The sequence below is a fragment of the Acanthochromis polyacanthus genome, chromosome 17 (assembly GCF_021347895.1).
Source record: "Acanthochromis polyacanthus isolate Apoly-LR-REF ecotype Palm Island chromosome 17, KAUST_Apoly_ChrSc, whole genome shotgun sequence".
In the NCBI taxonomy this organism is placed as follows: domain Eukaryota; kingdom Metazoa; phylum Chordata; class Actinopteri; family Pomacentridae; genus Acanthochromis; species Acanthochromis polyacanthus.
Window position 1 is genome coordinate 24,565,833 of NC_067129.1, and position 20,465 is coordinate 24,586,297.

A 20,465-nucleotide genomic window follows, 5' to 3' on the forward strand; every position below is an offset into this window, starting at 1 on the left:
AAGAAAGGTCTGCCAGTGTGTGAGGAATATGTTAGCATTTTTTTTCAATGGAAGTTAACTTGTGTTGAGGATTTTCTAAAAGTATTTCATGATACGCTAATAAGACCTGTTTTTAAAAAGTTTTTTTTTTAAATCAAAGATGAATTGCAGCCTTAGTTGACCCTTCTGTCATTTTACTGTTCATATGTTATTTGCTATTTTCCATTGCTTTTTCCAATTCAAGCCACAATTATGGGGGATATTTGTCTCTACTGAAGTATTTTGGATTGTTTATTAATATATGTTGTATATAGGACATATAAATCACCAATATATATAATAGATATTTCTTTCCATTCTGGTGACTGGGTTGTTTCATCGTGCAGGTCTTCATGAATGAGTTTTTCAGATCACTGTTTTTACTCTCATTGTACCTGGAGAGACCTTCATCCGTTACGATATAAAACAGTCTGTTTGTTCAACACACAAATGTTCAGCGATCTCAAGATAACATTACCTCAGCTAGTTATCCAAACAGCCATGTGACATTCAGGCGTACTGTCAGACACAGGCGTAGATTTCAGGGAGGTGGCAGGGGGTATATGTAATCCAATTTAAAATATATGTAATAGATCTGATCAGAGTTTTATTCACGTATTTCTAAAATGTGTTGTATTTCTGTTTGAAGTGTAGCTTCAGTCACATAATTGAGCTGAACATGATTTCAAAAACACAGATATGTTGGGCATGTTTTGAATGAGCATACAGTTTTTAACAAAAGCAGAAATACTGTTGAGACACAGATTAGTTATTTAAATCCAGAGGCTTGTAAATGAGCGGAAATTAATTAATTCACATTTGAAGAGATTATGCATCCCGATACCAAATGAGACAAAAGAGGGCAGAAGAGTAAATCATGCCTGTATGTGAGTTGCTACAGCAGGGATAATACTAAATAACAGAACATCACTGACAGGAGAAAAAATGCTTGAAAGCAACACAGAAAGCCGAAGAGCCATACTGCTGTATATTCCATTATATTTTAAATTTTGACCTTGTATCTTTATTTTGTGTTTTTCTTCACAGAAATAAAAAAAAGAAAACGTTTCCACCACAAATTGATGCAGAGAAGCTACACATTGGTGCACAAAAGTTAATCAGAATGCAGAAAATGAAGTGTTTCATGTTTAGATTTCCAATGGGAGGCCAAATAAAATCTCTGCCCAGCTAGCCAAAAACTGGAGCTGATGGCCAAGTGTCAAAACAACAACAACAACAACAATAACAACAACAGCAACAATTTAAACAAACACTTGGCTGTGTTGTACTGGTCTGGCTCCTGAGAATATGGTGACAAATTCTGTTGGACTTAATATTTCTGCAGAATTAATCATATAAAACAATTACTCAGTTAAAGACTGACAGTTAAAATCAGCTGCTTACATAAGAAGCATAAATAAAAATAACCAAATAAAAATCACAATGAAAGGGGCCATTTGAAATGCTGAGTGCTATATTTAAATTTAATTTAGTATTTTAATAATTTTTCAATTTTTTAAATTTAAAATAGTTTGCTATTCTCTCTTTATCAAAAAAAAAAACCCCATATACTTCTATTCAAAAAAAAATTCTACAAACCCTACCTGAAGTTCATTCTGGTAACAAAATTTCTGTACCTTTAGTAAATTAGGACATTGGGCGCAGGAATTTCACTCAGAGAAGAGTAATTTTATATTTTGTTGTTGTATAATTCTCTTTTCAGTGAAGAATGTGAATATGTTGAACTTGATATAATAATGATGTAAACAAAGGAACACTACAGCGCTGCATGCTACATGACTTGGACATGATTTGTAGCACTACTAAAATAGTAGACAACATTAAATAAAATATTTAAGTAGTTTTCCATGTATTTTTACTCAGGGGATGAGCGTCCACCCTGTAATTGGATAATTAAACCTTGACGGAGATTCTTTATAGCAGCCTACAATCCCCACAATGCACCGGGCGAGACTCGTTTCCGGTCCTGCGCCGTTTCTGGAGCGGATTGGAACCCGGAGTCAGGATTCGATAAATGAAGGGTCTTTTGCAGAAAAGGTAACGTGTTTCCCCACTAATTTATTCGGGTTTTCTACAAAATGGCGGCGCAGTTCGGTAGTAAAGGTGCAGCCGGGGTGTCCGCTCCTCTCCGGATCTCTCCGAGCCGCCTCCTCGGCTCCCTGCTTGGCGCTGAAAACCATCGACTCCGGTTTGGTGGTTTGCGTCTCCGGTCCATCCGCCATGCCGACTGTTCTTTGTTACATTTTAGTGAAGAGAGCCGCTCAGATCGGAGTTAAAACCCGGCTAGAGTTTGGGAGGACTCAAATCCTGGATCCCATCTCTAACCCGGACTGTTAATGTGCTCAGTCCAACTGTAGCTCGTTTACCTAAAAGCAGCTAGTGTAGTCAGAGTGCTGCTGTAGAGCCGGGAGGGCTGATGCATTCAGGTACAGCTCAAGTGTTTAGTGTGTGTACAAGCGCAGAAGTTCAGTTCCACTCTGACACACTCTTACAAGTAGTTGATTTATATAAATGTACAGTTAAGTGTACCCTGACCTCTGCTCACCTCCCTGCTTGTTTGCTGTTAAAGGCCTCATATGAAGTCTTTTCCTGTGTTTGTAGGTTGGCATAATGGCTGAGCAGACACCAGATGAGTTAATCTGTGAGTATGAATCCGGTTTGCCTGCGCTGTATTTGTGACAAAGTGTAAAAATGGACAGTGGTGACAGGTGTGATGTGTGTCTCAGGGTGCGAGGACTGTGGACAGTTCCATGACTCTGAGTGTCCTGAGCTGGGGCCCCTGGTGACCGTGCACGACTCCTTCGTCCTCAGCCGAGCTCGGTGAGTGACAGCCCATCCATCAATTATCACAGTAAAGTCTCAACCAGAGTAACACTAAAGCAGTACAGATTCAACCCCCCTGATATCTGAAAGAGGCTGAAAATACAAATACCTTTGCAAGTGTTCCCCTCAGGTGATTGATTTAATCTCTTACAGCTCATCACTGTCTATCAAACATACATGTAATGCATGTCATTTTAAATCGTTGCTTCTCCACCTCTCTCTGCACCGACCTCTCCACTACTGTCTGCATCCTGAGCGCACCAGCTCACCCACAACTCTGCCCTGTGAAACTACTCCATTCTATGCAGTGGGAAGTTGTAGTGTTGGAGTCATTCAGCCATACAGGTTCAAAACAGAAACCAATTCTAAAGTAGAATAATGGTACAGAAAGCCTCATACTGCAAGCTGACCTGATTGGTTCCTTATGGTGCATGCCCACACGATCTGTCATTTGTACACCTCCTATTTATGTCTATGCAGCTGTGTCTATAGCATCATGTTGCACTTGACTAGTCTGATTCATGTAGATGACTTCTACAAGCTTGCCATTGAATTGAATAGATCTTTATTGTCACTGTTACAGAAGGCAATGAAAATCAGTTTAACACTCTCTGTATAGCAGCATTGAAAAGAAACTATATAAAGCAATATATATATATATATATATATAAAACTGAAATATAAGAAATTGGCTGTGCATTTCACACAGCTGTCTCCCCAACTTTTGCTGTCTAAGTGCTTATGTTTTGAAAATCCTCTTCACTGTGGGAAATAACAGCAATAGCATCTAACCCACCACACCAAAAATTTCAAATTTTACTGAAGATTTGGATCACACAGCAAGGCAGCCTCAGCCTTGCTATATATATATATATTTTTTTTTTAATTTTTTGGTGGATTGTCCATTTTAATGTCAGTGCTCATCTGCATGTAAACACCTGCCATTTTCAGTGAACACCATCGCTACATCCTGTTTTTAGCACCGCTCAAGGTCATCATGATTGGCTTGACCATTCTACGAGGTGCTACAGAGTGGTCTGGCTGTGTGTGACTAAATTTTGAGATCTGGGGTATCATTAAGTTGAGGTCTCAGCTACTTTATGTAAAAAAGGCCTTTGGAAGCTCCATAAAAACTGTTTTCAACTTAAATTCAAGGCGGATCCTGCAGCTGTCAGTCTAACAGTCCATGAGTGAAGCGACGTCCAATCAGGTGCAGCCAGTGTTTGCTTGGTTGTAGGAAGGTGGAAAATGTGTTGGTTTTCCGTTCTGTCCCATCACTGTCTAGTTGTACACCCATCTAGCATCTAATGCTGGGAAGTGATGCAACTACTCGCATCACCACACGCCTCAGTGGACATGTACCACTAGGTTTGTTGCATATGAAACCCCATAAGTCTGAATTTGTGTCTTTGGAACTTTCATCAGTACACTGCAGTTTCAAGGTGGAAATGTTCAGCCATGACCAAAGATGAAATGTCTTCCAGTAGATAAAGTACCACATGCCGATGTAAATGGGGTTAAAGACTTGTTTTTTTTAACTGCCGTGGTTCTTTAGTAGTGCAGACCTTGCAGTAAGACTGAGTAAGTATGTGCTAGTAATGTGCTAAACTTGTAGCTTCAGGCCAATCTTCTTTTTATTTTAAGTGACTCCTAACATGTAATTTACATATTTACTTGTCACTAAATGAAGGTAAACAATTTGTAAATTGAATAAATGATTTAAATGAAATGAAAATGATTACGGTTTTATTGTTCTTTCATTGCTCTTGTCCTGAACCAGGTCGTCTCTACCAGACAGCCTGCAGATCAGAGAGGTGGCTAATCGGGAGGAGGGAGTGTTTGTCCTGCACCGGCTGGTCAAGAGGACCCGGTTTGGGCCCTTTGAGGCTAAGAGGGTCTCTCACCTGGAGAAGGAAGGAGCGTTTCCTCTGAAGGTGCAGCCTGATGAATGCTGACCATGTAGAGAGGATATACTGGATGATGTGCTGCATTGTTCATATAGATACATGATGGTTAACTTCTAAAATCTTTTCCTTCTTAATCCACCTTCTCCTACTGAGCAGATCTTCCAGAAGGATGGCGTGGTGGTGTGCTTTGACTCGAGCAATGAGGAGGACTGCAACTGGATGATGCTGGTACGACCTGCCACTGACCACAAACACCAGAATCTGACAGCTTACCAGCAGGACGATGACGTTTACTTTAACACCTCCCAGGTACCTGCATCCAACTTAAACCTGAGCCTTTCAGGATTGTTGCTGCTGATCCTGCAGCTCATTCACTGCGTTCTTCCCCCTATACACCTGTCTGTGCTGTATGTTTCCCAGGATGTCCTGCCAGGAACAGAGCTTAGAGTCTGGTATGGAGCTTTCTATGCCAAGAAGATGGAGAAACCTGTGCTGAAGTCTCCGCTTGTACCGCCACAACCTCCACCAGGTACATTCATTCAGACATTCCAGCTCAGATGTTGTGGTAGGGTGTCATGGCAACAGCGTGAGTTATATTTTTTTTTCTCTTTTAATCAGATGTGACGTCTTCATATGCTCAAACAGAGACCTCAGAGAAAAGTGGAGTCCACATGCCCCCAGTGGCTGAAGACAACAGTGCAGGTACGATCATTCAAAGCGTCCTCCAGTCAGCACATCTGAGAAGTGTTTGCTCTTCTTTGAGCTAACTTAACCATCATTTCTGGGGTTTTTTGAAGCTCTTACTTGCATCAGGTGGTTGTTTTTAGCTGCTTTTCTGCACAGTGAGGCCAGCAGAAGCGGAACCCCGACTGTTCACTCCTTCAAAAGATCTCTGAGCTGAACAAAATGCTGTGTCATGGTTGTTCACTCTGATTCCTCTGCTTTCTTTCTGTTGATCACAGGCAACATGCTGATTCACCTCAGTGAAGCAAAGACAGTAACGGTGCTTCCCGTCGACCTGCTGCTGCCCCAGGAGGAGAGCTGCCCCCCTGCAGCTCAGCCTGGACCCAGGAGAGGCCAGAGCCGAGGGAGGAGAGCTAAGGGGCGCCGGCCCGGAGCTACAGCTGCTGCAAGCAAAAACAAAGGTGAGAGAGAAAAGAAAAGGTTCACCATGGAGCTCTGACGTTTATTGCAAACCTTAAATCTTACCATTGGGGTAGGCTTGAGTTGGATGGTTTGCCTTGTCCACTTGTAGAGTCAGTCATGCCAAATTATGGCATATAGTTTGCAATTTTCTGATATTGTGCTGATCTCATAAGGCACTCCTAATCTTCAGGTAAATGGTTATATAGTTTTATGTCTGTAACCTGCCTGCTCGTCTTCACCAGAATACTCTATGGTCTATTCTGATCTCATCTCAGTGAACCTTTTCCTGTCTAATTTATATATATATATGTATGTATGTATATATATATATGAGAATATTAAAAGAAAAGGTAGGTTTTAGGGTCAGTCCATGAAGCTGGCTGACTCACTATCGTCTATACATTCAACAGCCATTTTGAATCTCCAGGTATTCCTACCACAAAAGCAAAGATACTATTTACTCAGCTGTCGTTTTTCCTCCAGCACCAAAATGTACCTAAACTAAATTCATAACCTTATACAAGACAGCGTGTTTTCTTTTAATGAGCAATTACATAAATAAGAGAGTTCTTTCCATTATGAAACCACACACTTCAACTGCAAAGAGAAGTCTAGATGTCCGAGTTTTAAGTTTGTCAAGTTCCATTCTGTCAGTCCTCAACAACATGTGTCATCATTTCTAACCCCTGAATTCCAGTTTGATGGATTTAAAGATGAAAATGACAAAGATGAATTGACTACAGGTGTCCACGAACAGCTGACTGTTTTATTTGTAGGCGCAGCGTCAAAGAAGTTTAAATGTTTCTTTTTCCAAATATTTTTAAAAATCCACTCATTTCCATACATACTTTTTCACATTATTGTAAAATTCAGAAATTGTTTGTTATTATTGATGTTAAAACCAGAATGAGCTTTGATCACTGTGGTGACTTGTAATCTAGGCTGCCCTCAGGTCAAACTTATGCTTCTTCCAGTATATTAATGCCAGCTGTCATGCTATGCTAACATGCTAAAGATGGTAAAGTTGCAGTACGAATCTTTTTTGCATCTAATTTTTTTTTATCCTATAATTTTCTCATGACCGTAGACTCTCCAGTCTTAACCTCAGTTTGTTGATGTCTTTGTTATCAGTGCTGTCTCAGAAATCAAGTATCGTTTGGACTCTACTGTGGCTTCGTCTTTGACATTTGATTTGTGATGTGTGCAGATGTGAAGCCCCAGGTGGAGAACTTAGAGCCGGTGGCCTCACAGGCGGCAGCACCCACAGCAGCGGCAGAGAGCAGCAGCCTGCACAGCGTTCCAGACAGCGGGGTTGTCTTAAAGAGACACAAAGCCAGAGAGCACAAGAGGATTTACCGCTGCGCCCTCTGCAACAAGGTCTTCCAGAACAGCAGCAACCTCAACAGACACATCCGATCTCATGGTGCGTCGGGATCTGAAAAGCTAAATTCAGCTTTTAGAAAAGTGTTCAATGAATCGTCTCAATCTGAGAAAAACTCGCCCTTCAAATAGCTGTATTAGAATGCGAGTGTGCGTAGTATTGACGAATCCCTTCATTTATCCTCTCAGGTGGTAAGCTGTTCAAGTGTGATGAATGTGACAAGTTGTTCAGTCGCAAGGAGAGTCTGAAGCAGCACATTTCTTACAAGCACAGCAAGACCATGGTAAGTGACTCTAAACTGTTGCCTTTGAGGTTTTAGCCGCTCCACTAGTTGATGTCATTGTGTTTTTGTGCTTCCAACAGCCAGACCAAGAATACAAATATAAATGCAACACGTGTGAGAAATCCTTCCGCCTGGAAAATGCCTTAAACTTCCACAACTGCCGGACAGGTAGCCTTCCTGCTTTTTGTCTTATTTTGAAAATGTTTCTGATCACATTCCTGCTTCAACCTGTCTTGTACTGTTTTTTTTTTTTTTCCCCAGACGACAAGACGTTCCAGTGTGACCTCTGCTCGCGATTCTTCTCCACCAACAGCAACCTCTCCAAGCACAAGAAGAAGCACGGCGAGAAGATCTACTCTTGTGAAATCTGCAACAAGATGTTCTACCGCAAAGACGTGATGCAGGAGCACCACAGGAGGCACGGTGTGGGTGAGTCCTGCCAGGTTTTATTACGATTTATGTTTAGGGATATTTTTTATTTTCAAATTACTGTTGTAGAAAAATCTAAGTTAAAATGTGTTCTTGTGTGAAAAGTTATTTTGTATTTAGTAGCATCATTTACATTTTGGGTATAAAGCCTTATTTAAATTGTGCAAGTGCAATGATTGAACTGCATGGCTTTTCAAGCGTACTTGCCTTCCTGGTTTTTGTGCAGCGTCGCAAAAGCACAGGATAGAGGGAAAAAGAAATTGTTAAATTTAATCTCAGCCAACCATATCTCTGGTGTCAGGAAACGTCTGAAATAATTACAGCAACTTGTCAAGAGAGTAAAAGAAGAGAAACGTCTCCAGGGAATCATGTTGTCTGACAAACAAGTGAGCGACATTTTTCCATCAATCTACATCAATAACTCATAATGACGAAACAGAAACTTATTTTATTCATTTTTTTTTGCAAATTTATTTTAAGTCAAAAACTAAAATCTTGGTTAAAAACTGAACTTTTTTCAGTACCTTGTAGAAGTCTCTTTGGCAGCAGGTACAGTTTCCAGTCTTTTTGGGTAAATCTCTACTGACTTTATGCAAATGGATGTGGCCAGTTTGTTCCATTCTTCCTGATGTACCAGCTCAAGCTTTGGGAAGTGTCTGTGAACGGCCATCTTCAGGTCTCTCCACAGATGTTCTATGGGGTTTAAGTTTGGACTCTGAAATGGCAGGTCATGGACAGTCAGAGATTTGTACTGAAGACACTCCAGGGTTGTCTTTTTTACTGGCTGCTTTGTAACATAGTCATGCTGTGAACCATCACCCCAGTGTCAGGTCTCTGACTCTGGAACAAGTTTTCTCCAAGGACCTCTGCATTTGGCAACATTCATAATTTCCTCAGTTCTGGCTAGTCTCCCTGAAGCACCCACATAGCATGATGTTACCGCCACCATGCTTTACCGTAGGGATGGCGTTGGCAAGTGATGAGCTGCGTCTGATATTTAGTAGCCATGACATGACGATTTAATTGATAGAGACTGACTGAGACAGTCATAGTCATCCTTCTAGCAGGTTCGCTCATCTATGCAGATGCAGATTTTTGCTACTCTGTGGTGTGTCGAGGTCTGTGTGGTTATTTTGTAGCTGCCTGATTACTTTAGTGACACCTTTAGCTGCATGTCACTATATTTCATCTGTGATTTTTCATCAGCTGAACTAAACCCTTTGTGCATGTGGGCAGGACCAAAGCACATGAAGAGAGAAGAACTGGAGGCCAATGGAGAAGAAGGAACTAAGTACAGGAAGGAGCCTTCACCCTGTCCTATCTGTGGCAAGGTAAGCACTCTGCAGAGCAGCTGAGAAGAATGGCACTTATGGCAGCAGGTCAGATACCTGCTCGTAAATCCAGGAAGTAGTTGATCAGTGAAGTATGTATTGCACAATGTGTGTTTGTGTACACAGGTGTTCTCCTGCAGGAGTAACATGAACAAGCATCTGTTGACTCACGGTGATAAGAAGTACACCTGTGAGATCTGCGGCCGCAAGTTCTTCCGTGTGGACGTCCTCCGAGATCACATTCATGTGCATTTCAAGGTGAAACTGAAACTTCAGCAATAGCAGTGCTTTTGCTGGGTTAACCAAGTAGGGAGAAGTTTTGTACTGTTTTATTATGAGGAGAATTTGTGTTGAGCATCCTGAACCCCCACACCTTTTTTTGGACATTGTTTGGTCCTGCCACGTTTTTACTGACTGTAAGCTTGTTTTTCACTGCGATATAAAATCTACTGTGGAAACGGCACAACCAGGGATAGAAGTGGAGAGATCTCAAAAATGACTTTTGTGCAGTAAAGTACAAGTATTATATTTATGTTCAATTAAATTTTATTTATATAGCGCTGATTACAATTCAGATTGTCTCAAGACGCTTACATAACCTATATGCCTGAACCCCCAGAGCAAGCCCTAAGGCGACAGTGGCAAGAAAAAAGTCCCTTTTAACGGGAAGAAGTAGGATAGTAAGGGCGATGCAGAGTAGATTGGTGGAAATGGGCAGCTGGAAGCAGTGGGTTAGAGGAAAGACAGCAGCAGCATCCTACAGTAGACATGATGGAGAGTAAGCAAGTTGGTGAGACAGCAATTACAGATCAGAAGAATCCAGCTCAGAAAAAGGAATTATATGCACTACTCTGCATATCAACTCTATTTTACCATATTGAATGTGTCTTCCAACAACTTGCTGACAACTTTCTTATCTGCATGTCTTTCTTAAACCTTGTTGCATTTGTTTTATTGGTTTAGTATACGTTACTTTTCCCTCAGTCTCTCTAACTAGCGTGCCTCCTCTGCTGTAAATACAGAGCTCAGATCATGTATTCTTGATATAACGGATTTTTGAATGTAAGCAAAAGAAATGTCACTCGGACTGGAAGATAAAACTAAAAGGCCCACCAAGCACAGCGTTGCATGACAAAAATGTAAGCGTCTCCATCGTTATCAGCTAGCACCTTCCCATCTCAGCACACATTTCATTAAAATGGCTTTAGACGCCCTCCGGGGGCTGAGCACTCATCGACGTTATTAAATGTCAAAGAGCCGTACTTGTTCCAGGACATAGCCTTAATGGATGAGCAGGAGAGAGAGGGCTTCATCAAGAAGATCGGCATCTCAGCGGGCGACAGCGATGAAACGGACGATGACGAAGAGGAAGATGATCCTGAGCACCACAAATACAACTGCAAGAAATGTCAGGTTAGCCTCGGACCTTAATCTTGAACAGAGTGTTACTGTGCAAGTCCACAGATATGTTAAAGGCTTTTCAGTCATGAGAACTATGGAGGACCTATATAGGTCTTCTGATGTGTTTAAGAAGGAGGTGGAGGAATATATTCACCCTGCTGTGTCACTGACAGTCTCACTCAAGTAACTCAACCTGCCCACGTCTGTGTCTCCAGCTGTCATTTGCGAAAGGCAAAGAGTACCTGAAGCACATCATGGAGCAGCACAAAGAGAGAGGCTATGGCTGCGGGATCTGCAACCGACGCTTTGCTCTAAAGGCCACTTACAACGCTCACCTGGTCATCCACAGAGAGCAGCTGCCTGACCCTGCAGTGCAGAAGTAAGGCTGCAGGAAGCAAAAATACACATTAAATGGTTCATGTTTTGAACCATTTAACCAAGGTGAAGATTCTTAATAAGGATGGGGACTGAAATGTCAGCTGAGGTCTGTGTTGTACTGATGCTCGAGCTTTTATTTGACTGCAGCTATAAGTACATGATCTGCTGTGAAATAGAAAAGCCCCTTAATAAATTTCATGTCTCCTGCTCTGTCCTAAGATACATCCATCCATGTGAAATCTGCGGCCGAATCTTCAATAGTATCGGTAACCTAGAAAGGCACAAGATCATCCACACAGGTGAGCAACAACCTGAGATCTGTGCAACATGTGTCTCTTGTTTCATCATGTTTGTGACACGGAAGCATCAAACTCCCTGAGGCAGACAGAACGCCAACTTTAAAAACTATAATTTGCTCAAATATTTGTTGTTGTAAAATGATGCTATAAAATCTAGAAATACCTTAAGAAGTCGATGTAACCCACTTAGCTTTCTCTTAAAACTTCATACACTGAAAGCAAAATCAATTATAGAGCAGCTCTTAAAGTAAAAGCTCTTGTTCTGACTCGTACGATATTCTTCATGACATTATTAGCACACGTGGCCTTTTACTGTTGTAGCAGGTCAAGGTGAGCTTGACTGCTTTATATTGAGGTAGGTTGTGTGTCCAGGTACACTTGTGTACATCACGACAGTCTTGAATTTCCAGTCTCTCTTATAACTATTAATTTTCTATGATGGGATCATTGAAACACGCAAAATTGGTCACAACATAAGATCATGTATTTTGGCTCTTTCATATATTATTATAGATCTTATTATATAACAAAGTCTGTAGGCTTAAAAACATACATGGCATACAATTACTGTAGTATTTGGTTAAATGTCCATTTTCACCTCAGTTGCTTGCTTTTATTGCCGTCCTCAAGCTTCAGGTTGTATCTTTGACCGTTCCTTCTGACAGAATTGGATCAACTAAATCAGTTGGCTTTCTATCACACACTTGTTTCTTCAGCACAGTCCACAGGTTCAAGATGGGGTTTAAATTAGGACTATTAACTCAATTTCTGAAAGCCTTTTCTTTGTCCATGTGATCAGCAGCACTTGAGTTCACTTCTTGAGGATCGTTTTTTTTCTGACAAAGGTGTATCTGTTTCAGTGACTCCATCATAGGAAATTAAGAGTTATAGTAGACACTGGAAATTAAAGACTTGACTTAAAGCCCAATATTCAAAGAGTCAGATGTCTTGAAAAGGTAGCAGTAGCAGCAAAGGAAACACATGATTCCATTTTGTCTTTCTATAATGTTTACTGAGTGTGTTCATGTGTTTGCATTTTAATCCAGGGGTGAAGAGTCATGGCTGTGATAAGTGCGGCAAATCATTCGCAAGGAAGGACATGCTGAAGGAGCACCTCAGGGTTCACGACGACAACCGAGACTACCTGTGCGCAGAGTGTGGGAAAGGTCAGGTCCTCACCTCTGCATCACACACCTCGTTATTTTTCTGTGACCGTGCAAACAGCATGGTGGGCATTGTGAGTTTAAATCACTGTTCTGCTGTGTCAACATTTTCTTGCGCAGGTATGAAGACCAAACACGCTCTCAGGCACCACATGAAGCTTCACAAGGGCATCAAAGAGTACGAGTGTAAAGAATGTAACCGCAAGTTTGCCCAAAAAGTCAACATGCTGAAACACTACAAGAGACATACAGGTGAGTCAGAGTGTGTGTGCCGCAGCCCCACGAAAGGCTTAGTGACGTGTAAGTCAGTGCTGTGACTATTGATTTGTTGAGCTTGCAAGCATTTCTAAGTGAGACTGACAGGAAGTGTTTTGTGACCGTTTGTCCGGCTGTGTATTTATTTGCTGTCAATATTCCTGCAGGTATAAAGGACTTCATGTGCGAGTTGTGTGGAAAGACGTTCAGCGAAAGGACGACTCTGGAGACGCACAAACTCATCCACACAGGCAAGTGTCTCATGTGGAGGCTGCTGTACACTCCTCACGTTTCTGTACGGACTATTACAGGCTGAACATGGAAGTCTGTAATTTGGCTGTTTTCCCTGGTATGTTCAAAGCGGGAAAAACGGAGTAGAAAGTGATTCTGTGCCTTGATTTATGTGGCCAAGAGTAAGTTTAAAAAACCAAACCACCACTGAAGAATTAAAGACGTCCACAGTGTAAAATGGATGGGTTGACTGGGAACAGACAAAAATTAAGTCAAATGCATATCATGTCGCACAAGTCACAGATATACCCCAAATACATCAGTAATTTAGCCTAGCTGCACTAGACAACCCACAGCAACAAATTTAATTCTCTGCCAGGGTGGGTCTCGTTACCCTCCATAAAGGCTCGAGGCTGGATTCTCCTAAAAGTGGCCGGACCAATCACCATGAAGTGTAGAGTCAGAAGGCGGGCGTAACTAAGTGACGACGGAGGCGCGACGATTCTGACAGAAACAACCGGAAACAACTAGCATAGCCGTGCTAGACAACCCACGGCAACGAATTTAATTCTCTGCCAGGGTCGACAACAAAAACGACAACAGTCATTGAGCTCCATTAGCACCGACTCTGAATAATCTTTCTGTTAACACGTCTGTAATATACTTGAGCTTCACCCATTGACTGTATAAATAAGGCTTCACCGAACTACCGCATCCTCTGATTTCCGGCGCTCTAGGAGCCTATTCGTTGCGCTGATTGGTTGTATACCTACCCAATTCCTGCAGAGTGATTTGATAGACAACCTTTTAGCCCGCCTCCCTCCCTGTCGAGCGTACCTAGACCCTTGTGTCTTCAGAGCATGGGTCTAGTGCAGCTAGGCTATCAGTAATTAACACTATTTGGTGAATTTTTAAATGAAGTTGCTACTGTTAAACGATCTGAGTGTAACCTTTCCGAACAACTGGATATTGCACTAAAGTATTTGAGACCAAAAGAAACCATGATGCATCAGACTGGAGCAGACCGGTGCATGGAAACAGACACACAAAAACTCGAGCATAGGAGAGGCATTAAATACTTAGCCTTTCCAGTGAAATATGGGAGGTGATTCTTGGTCTGTTTATGACCTGTGAATCTGTGTGCAGAGCTAAATGCTTTGGATCGTGAGTGTAAAGTGTGTTGCCACCCATTAATTTACATTGGAACCAACTCGAATGCCAGATTTTGAGCCTTTTGTCAGTGCTGTTTGCTGTTTGAAGCTAGGACCATCTTAATAAGAATTGCAGCGTGTTGCCTTGATACTCTTCATTACCTCAGATCAAAGCACAATAGAACAGCAGCTTTCTGGAAAAAACAACCTTATCCATGCATAAGCTAACACTAGCTACATTGTGCTAATTACATAGATGAGTTAAACTTGCAGAAATATTCAGTGACAGCAATCACAAATACAGCAGAATTGCATTTTCACATAAAATGGTGGTGTATTTCTTAAACGGAAGCTTAAAGGTGCGAGACAGAGTCTACAAACTTGGACAGTCCATTTAAGACCATAATAATGAAAACGGTCTTAAATAGTGCTTTTCTATCTTAATGGTACTCAAAGTTTCCCATTCATCCATTCACACACTTCAGAATGCTGAGAGGCCTGGGATCAAACCTTGCAATTAGTGGACAACCTGCTCTTCCATCTGAGCCACATCCACCCAGATGTGCAATAGCAATCTGACATAGTTTATCTCGAGGGAGGCTGCCACTTTTTGAACAGGATCAACTGGAGCCAGGGATTTTTTTTCGGAGCAGGATCTAGTGACAATACAAGCTGTGTACTTTAAGGTATTTGCCTCAGCCTTGAATTATTGTAGCTCTCGCTGCATACAGAGAGCGGTAGTAAATAATCTCCTCTAATCTTCTTGTCTTCTGTTAAGGGAAAAGTATAAAGCTTTATATTATGTCCATCCATTATTTATACACTGCTCAATCCCCATTAGGGTCAGAGGGGGTCTATCCCAGATGACTTAGGGCGAAGGCAGGTCACCAGTCTATCAAAGGGCCACGTATGCAGACAACCCAATCACACGCACATTCACACCTATGGACAATTTAGAATTACCACTTAATCTCAGCATGTTTTTGGACTGTGTGAGGAAGCCGGAGTACCTGGAGAAAACCTACGTATGCACAGGGAGAACATGCAAACTCCATGCAGAAAGATGACATGAACCAGGGATTTTGTAGCTGCAAGGCGAAAGTGCTAACCACCAATCCACTGTGCAGCCTCTTTATAGTTTGTGTGTCATTTAAATTAGTTTTTAGTTATGTGTTTGAGACGTGCATGCTGGAATGACCCTGTCTCTCTCTCTCTCTCTCTCCCTCTCTCTCGCTGCAGTGGGAAAGACATGGACGTGTGCGACATGTGATAAAAAGTATCTGACAGAGTACATGCTGCAGAAGCACATCCACCTGACCCATGAAAAGGTGGAGGCCCAGGCATGTCACCTCTGTGGGACCAAGGTGTCCACCCGCGCTTCCATGAATCGACACCTGCGACGCAAACACCCTGAGGTGAGTCTGGAAATGATCCATGTGCTAGCACACAGATCCACAGCTGTTACTGACTCCAAAAGGCCCACTTACTGAATGTTGTCCTCCTTCTTATTACCTTCAGGTGGTGTCTGTGAGAATCGATGACTTTGATCTTCAGGAAAATTCCACAATCAATGATTCATCTATTAGCATTGTGCAGGTTGGGCTAAAGTTCTCTATTTCTTTGGTGATGCAGAATGCACAACAATGAAACACAGTGGTTAAAGAAACTCAGAGGATGTAGCTTCCTGGTTTAAAAGAAAACAAGAGACCTGATCATGCCACCGATTGTGCTTAAGGTGCAAATAGCTTTTCAGCTTAGTTACATATTTAATTAGTCCATCTGAGGCTAAAATAACCTTGATTGAGGTCACGACTGTGGATCAGTTCCGTAAACTCTTTATTTTGCTGTTACTGGTACAAAAATGCAAAGTTGCTGTTTATTCACAGTCTGACCTGTGAATCATCAGAACAATAGTATGAATCCCCTGGTCTTGGTATTGCATGTATGCTGTGTGACAGGTTTGCAATATGACCAAATGAAAAAGGTGTAGATTTAAAGTTGACCGTGTCACTGTCTGTATGTTATGTTGACATGTTTCACCTCCTCCCTCAGCCCACTCTGACCCTGGATAAAGACGGCATGTCTCATGAGAGGCCCAGCCGACCTCCCCGACAATCCAAGAAGAGGCAGAGAGTTCCAGCTGAGCTGGAGCTCTCTGAGTCAGACGAATATGTAGAGTTCACTGAGCCGAGACATGAACAAATTCCAGAATTCAACACTGTCATCGTCGGCGATGAGACCGAGACTAGCTCTGCTGTGCAGAGCATCCAGCAGGTACACATGCAGACTTTTACTGAAGATGGAGCTTTATTGTTACAATAACATGTTCAATCTATTTTTTTTCCCCCAAAGACGTCAAAGGAAAGCGTGACAAAAGCAGGCGCCCTGACTTAAAGAGTCTGGGCTGAAGTTTTTATTGCTGAAGAGACAACAGCTGACTGCACATTGCTGAGGAAAAGCAGAATAAAGACAAATCCATACTGATGATGTGCATTTGTAGTAAAGTAATGCCATCACCTCTCTGGCTCTGTGTTTCTAGAATTCACATTTCTTTTTGTTAAAATAAACTGATCACTGTTGGATATTGTTATTAATTATCCAACTTTAATAAAATGTCCTTCTACATGGTAATAACAAAATATAACCCATGATTCAAATATGCCAACTAATGTAACCACACTGTACTACACAACTCATACTTCACATTACAAGGCATGACTTCATTAAGGATCTCAGGCAATAAATGAAGATGAAACAACAGAAGATATAACGAACTACGTCTTAGCTTTACACCTGCCGAACAAAGCAATAATAAGTAAGATTAGGAATTGCAGAACTACAGAAAGAAGTGGACAAATCATAGTGAAATAATCAAAATGGTAATTTTCTGTTGGTAGTATAATCCAGATTTGACAGATACACCCATTTATTTATTTACCCCTTTATTACAGTATTTAGATGATGGAATAGTTCAACCAGTTAGATTTTTTTTTAAATAAATAAAAAGCTAGTTGTAATCTGTACATTTGTTTTCTAAATTTACGCGTTTAAAAAGAAAAAAGTATGTTTAAGAAATTTCAACCATGTTACCATGACAGAAGCTGGGAATAAAGAGTCACCCATCAGTCTTTCTTTCTGTCAGTAGATGAGCTGCTGGTATTGACCTAACTGCTGCTGTTTCAGGTGGTGGTCCTGGCCGACCCCAGCGGTGCATCCTCCTCCTCCCCCAACAGCTCAGTGGGGCTGACCAACATCACCGTCACTCCCATCACCAGCCACGCCCCCGCCCAGTTCACCAGCCTGCAGCCTGTAGCTGTGGGCCACCTGACGGCCGGCGATCGGCCCCTCACGCTGGACAACTCCATCCTCACCGTCACCTTCGACACCGTCAGCGGCTCGGCCATGCTCCACAACCGACCGGCCGAACTCGTCCCAGACACGATGGGTCCCGGTGGAGGCGCGGCGACCCAGTCAGTCGCCCACTTCATCAACCTCACCACTCTGGTCAACCCCATGGGCCACCAGCTGGAGGCACCAGCTCTGGCCTGGAGGCCCGTATCAGTAGCTGAGGGCGGCCAGGTCACTCCGGTGGTGGAGGGCACTCAGGGGGACAGTCAGGAGGCCCAGAGCCAGGGCCCGGAGCCAGGCCGGTCCAACCAGAACCAGGCGCCCACCCCACAGCAGCAGAGCGGCTCCACACAGCAGATGTTCACCTACTGAACAGATCCTGGGGGTGCGGGTCACCTCACACTCAGACATTGTTCCATAGTAGAGTAGATTTTTCCGTGCAAAGCTTTGATCACTGTCACCCAGATGCCTCTACAGCCCCATGGAAGTGAATGAAATTGTGATATTGTCTTTTTTTATACTGAGAAAACAGTGTCTGATGATAGCGAATCTACTAATTACAAAACAGAAGAAACGGTGCATTCAGCCAAAATCACTGACACTCCACTGATCTGAAACCAAAGCAACATGTTGAATATTCAAATGCCTTATCAGCCTTTAAAAACATGCATGTTTTCAAGATACATCTGCTGCTCAGAAAATGAAGTATGAAAATGTACCACCCTGAAAAAGATGAACTTTGAGAGAAGCTGGTGAGGAGGCTTTCACCAGTTTATATCATATGTGGTGGTTGGTGCATTTCTGAAAGCGTCTCACTGATGAAATGTTATTTTTAGAATGCTGTATACTGTAATTATTGTTGATCTGTTGGGGAAAAAATACTGGAAACCTTTTTGTACTGTTATTTTTAAACAAAATGTCTCTTTAAAATGACTCGCCTCTTCTTTGTGTGGTCTGCAACTGCCAACGTTTTTCGAAATCCCCGTCCAAATGTCACCTGAATCATGATCTCAGCCTGTTTCTGTTTCTAGCCGTGTCCCCAGCTGCTCTGGATCTCCTCAGGTCTCGGACCAGTGAGCATGTTTGTCCTTCAGTCAGTCAGAAGCTGCTCACTTTTCTGCCAACAGCACACCGTAAATGTAAGGTACATTCAGTCAAAGAATGTGTGTAGGAGTGTGCTCCAGTCCTCACCGAGTTATCCATCACATACTGTTAGATTCTGCAGAGTCAACAGTTAGTCAGCCATTTGTGAAGCAGAATCAATTTGGATGATCAGTTATATTTGCACTGCAGTTCACTGAATTTGTCTTTATTCATGAATAGGACACATCTTCTGTAGATACAAAATCTGAACAGATCACAGAAGCCAAACATAAATCGAAGACCTTTTTGCAGTTCACATATGTGCATACATTTTCTGAAGTACACTTGTAGCAAAACAGAGAGAAAAGAATTAGTTCATGAATTGAATATGAGTACATACACTTGAAAAGAGCTGATTCTTTGCACTGTTGTTAATTCAGCAATCCATTTTTAAAATAAAAAACAAGACAAGAGACCCCAAATTTTATAATGCCCACAATTATGCAGTTTCATTCCTTTCAAGATAAAAAAAACACCCCCAAAGCTAAATTATTATGCATACACATTTAAAGTTGAACAGACAATAACCCAAACTTTTCAGTAGCTGTTCAGGGCTGCACAGTGGATTGGTGGTTAACACTTTCGCCTTGCAGCTGGAAGATCCACTTTCCTGGGATCTTTCTGCATGGAGTTTGCATGTTCTCCCTGTGCATGTGTGGGTTTTCTCCGGGTTCTCTGGCTTCCTTCCACAGTCCAGAAACATGCTGAGGTTAATTGATTACTCTAAACTGCCCGTAGGTGTGAATGTGAGTGTGATTGTTTGTCTGTATATGTAGCCCTGTGACAGACTGGTGACCTGTCCAGGGTGTCCCCTGCCTTTGCCCGAGTCAGCTGGGATAGGCTCCAGCACCCCCTGCGAGCCTAGTGAGAATAAAGTGGTATATAGAGAATGGATGGACAGTCCAAAAACATGCTGAGGTTAATTGGTAACTCTAATTTGTCCATAGGTGTGAATGTGAGTGTGGTTGTTTGTCTCTATAGTCCTGTGATAGACTGCTGACCTGTCCAGGGTGTCTCCTGCCTTCACCCTAAGTCAGCTGGGATAGACTCCCCCTCGACACGCACAATGCAAAGGGATTTCAAGGGACTGGGACTAAACAGCTGTGTAACTCTAAGAAAACCACTGATCAGTGTGGCTAAACAGGGGGAAAAGGCTTCAATTTGCTATGGAGTGTGAAGATTGGACTCTGGAGCAATGAAAGAAGGCCATGTGGTCTGATGAGTCCAGATTTGCTGTTTGTGATGGCTGCACCAGTGCACCAGGGTAAGAAAAGAGGTGGATGAAGTAATGCACTCATCTTGCCTAGTACCTATAAACCTGTGGGGGTTAGGGTTATGGTCAGGTTCAGCAACACTATGTGCCTAAAGAATGAGGCCAGCTGACTTCCTGAACATACTCAATGACCAGGTCTTTCTATCAGTGGAGTTTTTCTTCCCTGATGGCATGAGCATTCCAAGATGGTGATGTCAGGATTCATGGGGCTCACACTGTGAATGAGTGGTTCAAGTAGCATGAGACATCATTTTCACACATGGACTGGCCTCCACAGAGTCCAGACCTCAGCCCCATTTGAAATGTTTGGGATGTGCTGGAGAAGTCTTTGCACAGCGGTCCGACTCTCCCATGACCAATACAAGATCTTGATGGACAATGAATTTGGACAGAAAAATACGCTGTGACATTGCAGAAGCTCATGGAAACGATGCCATGACAAATACATGTTGTTCTAAAAGCTAAATGTGGTCCAATGAAATAT

At 42.3% G+C, this 20,465-nt stretch overlaps 1 protein-coding gene across 1 annotated transcript; it reads left to right on the forward strand.

Annotated features, from left to right (window-relative positions):
* The first annotated feature begins 1,962 nt into the window (after nucleotides 1–1,962).
* Nucleotides 1,963–18,495, forward strand: prdm15 (PR domain containing 15). Its single transcript, XM_022199354.2, has 24 exons — nucleotides 1,963–2,076; nucleotides 2,641–2,680; nucleotides 2,766–2,859; nucleotides 4,643–4,796; nucleotides 4,926–5,078; nucleotides 5,190–5,298; nucleotides 5,388–5,471; nucleotides 5,732–5,914; nucleotides 7,123–7,338; nucleotides 7,485–7,579; nucleotides 7,660–7,747; nucleotides 7,841–8,008; nucleotides 9,245–9,339; nucleotides 9,466–9,597; nucleotides 10,612–10,752; nucleotides 10,956–11,119; nucleotides 11,338–11,417; nucleotides 12,464–12,583; nucleotides 12,701–12,832; nucleotides 13,003–13,086; nucleotides 15,457–15,632; nucleotides 15,736–15,813; nucleotides 16,270–16,491; nucleotides 17,401–18,495. Exons 1-24 carry the CDS (start codon nucleotides 1,978–1,980, stop codon nucleotides 17,935–17,937), a joined length of 3,444 nt encoding a protein of 1,147 aa, XP_022055046.2. The 5' UTR covers nucleotides 1,963–1,977; the 3' UTR covers nucleotides 17,938–18,495.
* Nucleotides 18,496–20,465: the final 1,970 nt, after the last annotated feature.

Bases quoted from the DNA above. Each gene is read 5' to 3' on its own strand.
- prdm15 (XM_022199354.2), top strand. From the start codon at position 1,978: ATGCACCGGGCGAGACTCGTTTCCGGTCCTGCGCCGTTTCTGGAGCGG. The intron at 2,681-2,765 runs GTGAGTATGAAT...TGTGTGTCTCAG, and splicing joins GACACCAGATGAGTTAATCT to GGTGCGAGGACTGTGGACAG. The intron at 11,418-12,463 runs GTGAGCAACAAC...ATTTTAATCCAG, and splicing joins GCACAAGATCATCCACACAG to GGGTGAAGAGTCATGGCTGT.